General features: G+C 61.2%; 1 protein-coding gene across 1 annotated transcript; it reads right to left on the bottom strand.

Moving 5' to 3' along the window:
• Nucleotides 1-1,174: 1,174 nt before the first annotated feature.
• On the bottom strand, nucleotides 1,175-2,504 carry SOX1 (SRY-box transcription factor 1). Its single transcript, XM_031613795.2, has one exon. It carries the CDS (start codon nucleotides 2,291-2,293, stop codon nucleotides 1,175-1,177), a length of 1,119 nt encoding a protein of 372 aa, XP_031469655.1. The 5' UTR covers nucleotides 2,294-2,504.
• Between the last annotated feature and the right edge of the window lie 1,630 nt (nucleotides 2,505-4,134).

The raw sequence follows: 4,134 nt of genomic DNA, 5'->3' as shown, positions 1-4,134 counted from the left end.
GGGAGCGTCGGCATCTCCGCGGGTCTCTGCTCCGCTCAGTTCGCAGCTCCGCTTTCCGTCTCGCTCCCCTCTTTCCATCTTTCCCGGCCGTATTTTTCAGCCACACCGTGGGAAACATTGCTTTATTATTATTCTTATTATTTTATTCCTTAAAAAAATAGAACAGGTGACTTTTTCCGCTTTGCAATTTATTTAACTCAAAATGGAACGCATCCTTCGGATTTCTGTTTAGCAGAAAGGCTTTTTAGTAAACTATGTACAGTCTGGGTTCCCTCGTCACGCCTAGATAAAAATTATTTCACAATGCATTTACACGAGATGATACAAAAAATTAAAAAAAAAAAAAAGGGGGGGGGGGGGGGGGAACAAACAGAAATGATGCAGATACAGTAAAGTTTTACAAAACCAGGGAAAAAAAAATTTAAAAAAAAAATCAAACAAACGTTGCAGCCTCAGGAAGAAAGCAAGAAGAAGAAGAAAAAAAATAAAGTTGTATAAATAAAGCAACCAAAACAACCCAACCAAAACGAAAAGCGCGAGAACATCTACGGAAACTTGTGGTGCTGTTTTTTGGGTGTGCGAGGAAGGAACGAGCACCGCTCCCCGTCGGCTCCGTTTGCAGTGAGGCGGTGCGGGACGAAGCGCAGCCCGAAAGTTGGCACCGCCCGAACTTTGGGTGTCAGCGGCGATGGTTTTGTCTTTTCGTCGCCGTCTTTTTTGTTTTTGTTTTAATCCTCTCTCTCTCTCTCTCTCTCTCTCTCTCCTCTTTTGCAAATAAACGCTCTGTGTCTCTGGGGTGAATGATAAATACTGTACAAAAAGTCTCGATAAAACACAGAAGTTCAGTCTAAAACTAGTCCTGGGATCTGGTCCTCCTAAAAACAAAAAGGTCAGTAAAGCCACCGTTACCTTTTTTTCTCTCTCGTTATTATTATTATTATTATTTATTATTATTACAAGAACATCAAAACATTTCTGTACAAAAAGAAAGAAAAGAAAAACAAAACAAAACCAAACAAAACAAAAAAGGAAGGAGGGAGGGGGAGGGCGGGAAGGAGCGGAATGAAAGGCAAAAACGAAGGGGGGCTGCGGGCGCGGGGCGGCGGCGGGGCCGCAGTCCTGCGGGGCCCGGGCCGGGGCCCTCCGCGCCGCTCCGGGGCCGCTCCGGGGCCGCTCAGATGTGCGTCAAGGGGACGGTGCCGTTGACCCCCGTGCTGGCGCTCTGGTAGTGCTGGGGCAGGGAGTGCAGGCGGCTCTGGGCGGCGGCGGCCGCCGGGTCGCCTCCCTCGCCGCCCGGTAAGTACATACTGATCATCTCCCGCAGGTCCCCGGGGCACGGGGCCCGCGAGTGCGAGGTGACGGGCGGGCTCACGCTGGGCTCCGACTTGACGAGCGAGCCCAGCGCGCCCAGCGCGCCCGACGAGGCGGCCGCCGCCGCCGCCGCCGCCGCCGCCGCGGCCGCCGAGTTCTGGTGGGGCTGCGAGCCGTAGGGCAGCGCGCCGTAGCCCGAGGGCGAGGCGCTCACATAGCCCTGCGAGTTGGAGATGGGGCTGTACTGCAGCGCGCCCATGTCGTAGCGGTGCATGGGCTGCGGGTTGTGCGGGTGGTGCGGGTGGTGCGGGTGCGGGTGGTGCGGGTGCCCCCCGCCGCCCGGGTGCTGCCCGTAGGCGAGCTGCGCTTCCTGCATCATCGCCGCCGCCGCCGCCGCCGCCGCCACCGAGCCCGGGTAGGCGCCGTTGGCCCACCCGTTCATGTGCGCGTAGCCGCCGCCCGCCGCCCCGCCGGGGCTCTCTAGCCGCTGCCCGACGCCGCCGGGGCTCACGCCGACGCCCATGCCCACGCCGACGGCGGGAGGGCCGCCCGCGGCCGGGCCGGCGCCCAGCAGCCCTCCGGCCAGCGAGTACTTGTCCTTCTTGAGCAGCGTCTTGGTCTTCCGCCGGGGCCGGTATTTATAATCCGGGTGCTCCTTCATGTGCAGCGCCCGCAGCCGCTTCGCCTCGTCGATGAAAGGCCGCTTCTCGGCCTCCGACATCACCTTCCACTCGGCGCCCAGCCGCTTGCTGATCTCCGAGTTGTGCATCTTGGGGTTCTCCTGGGCCATCTTCCGCCGCTGCCCCCGCGACCACACCATGAAGGCGTTCATGGGGCGCTTCACGCGGTCCTGCCCCGCTTTGCCCCCGCCGCCGCCGCCGCCGCCGCCGCCGCCCGCGCCGCTCTGCCCCGAGAGGCCGCCGCCGGGCGCCGGGGCTCCGCCGGGCGAGTGCAAGTCCGTCTCCATCATCATGCTGTACATTCACGGGGCTTCCTCACTTCCCTCCGGCGCCGGGCGGCGGGGAGGCACCGCACATGCGAGGAGCGGCGGCGGCGGCGCTGCCGGCGTCCTCCCGCTGCCGGGGGCCGCTCCGGGCGCGGGGCGCGCAAACAGGTGCGGGGCTGCGCGGGGCTGCGCGGTGCTTCGCGGTGCTGCGCCCGGCGTGTGCCCGTCCTGCCGCGCTCTGCGGCACTCGGCGCGCCCCTCCTCTCTCTCTCTCTCTCCCGCTCCTGCTCTTAACAGATCTATTTTTTTTTTTTTTTTTTTTGTTCTTCTTCTTTGCTAACTTCCAGAGAGAGGAGGGAGGGAGCGTGTGTGACTTGCATCCACTGATCGCAGGTGAACGGAGCAGAAGGGAGAGGAAAACCCACCGCCACGCCAAAAAAAAAAAAAAAAAAAAAGGGGAAAAAAAAAAAGGAAAAAAAAAAAAGAGGGGAAAAAAAAAAACTATTTAAACGTTAACTCAAAAAAAAAAAAAAAAAAAAAGCGGGAGGAGGAGGAGGAGGCACGGAGGCGGAGTGGGGGTGGGGAGCCAGCCCGGCCGCACCGGGCAACGCAATTCGCTGCGCTGCCGCCCGCCCCGCTGCCGCCGCCCGGCGGGGAGGAGCGCTTCAGCCAGCCAGCGCGCCAAGCCCGCCCGCCCCCGCCCGCCGCCGGCCAATGGGGGCGCGCCGCCGTGCGGCGATTTGCATAGCGCGCGCGCCGACCGCTGACGTCCGACGGGGCGCGCTGAGCCGAACCGCGCCGGCGGGGAAAGGTGGCGGGAGGCGGGGGCGAGGCGTGGCCACGCCCCTCCGACGGCGCGCCCGGCCCTGGGGTGTCCCGCTGTGCCCGGGGCTGCCCCGCGGCCATCCCGGGGTACGAGCCCCGACTGGAGGGGGCTCCCCGCTTCCATACAGCCGGCCAGCGGTTTGGTGGAGCCCACCCCGACGGCCAGAGTCCCGCAGGAGCGGGAGGCGGGAGGTTGGGCACTCGGTCCTATGGGAGCTAAAGGAGGCGAGGTCGCGGTTATAAATATATTAAATTAGAGATTGAAGATGTCATCCCACGGCGGCCGGAGGGACGCCCTGTCGAGGGGTCGAGCAGCGCGCAGGGGGGCAGTGGGGCCGGGCAGCGCGGCCCGGAGCGGGCGGCGATCGCCGTCTGCTGGCGGCCACTGCGCGTCCTTCGCCCTCCGCCTCGGCCCGAGAACAGGGGTCTGCCGGCCCCGGCAGGTTTGATGTCTGTGCTGCTCGCCGAGTGAAAGCGTTTGGAGAAGCTCTGGAGCTTTCGAGTAGGGGCTCACCCTGTGCACGGTACTCACATATATAATTCAAATTTCACAGCTGACCTGCTCTGAAAACCTCAATCAGCTTCTAATTGAAGGGAAAACAAAATATTGCTTCCCTACAGCAGAGCTAACGATTTAATCATTATATCAGACATTATAGCTTTTAATTAGGCTAATGCTGATACTGTATGGAAAGAGATAATTCAACGCAGTTCTTGATGAATTCTGTAATTGGGTTAACGGAGGAGCAGTCGGGGGAAGAGACGTCAATATTCAAGCCGCGTCCGTAGCCACCGCGTTGTGAATGGAAGGGAAAGGGAACGGGAACGCGGGGGGGCAGATGGGGCGAAGCCCCTCGACGGGCGCTGTCTCCCCGCCGCGCCCCGCAGAGTCGCGGCAGTCAACGGGAAGCGCGATACCGGTAAGGGCCGAACTGCCAACGCGCTTGTCGCGACAGCAGCGCGACCTCACTACGGCCCCCGAGGTCCCTTTACGTGCATCTTCCCTCTGGCCGCGGTGACAACAAGAGGGGGAAGGGGCAACCGGGTCCGGG

This window comes from Phasianus colchicus, chromosome 1 (genome assembly GCF_987193195.1).
Source record: "Phasianus colchicus chromosome 1, bPhaCol1.hap1.1, whole genome shotgun sequence".
Classification (NCBI taxonomy): domain Eukaryota; kingdom Metazoa; phylum Chordata; class Aves; order Galliformes; family Phasianidae; genus Phasianus; species Phasianus colchicus.
The sequence above is the reverse complement of the archived record's forward strand: the minus strand, read 5'-3'. Positions and strand labels throughout refer to the sequence as shown.

Bases quoted from the DNA above. Each gene is read 5' to 3' on its own strand.
- SOX1 (XM_031613795.2), bottom strand. From the start codon at position 2,293: ATGTACAGCATGATGATGGAGACGGACTTGCACTCGCCCGGCGGAGCC.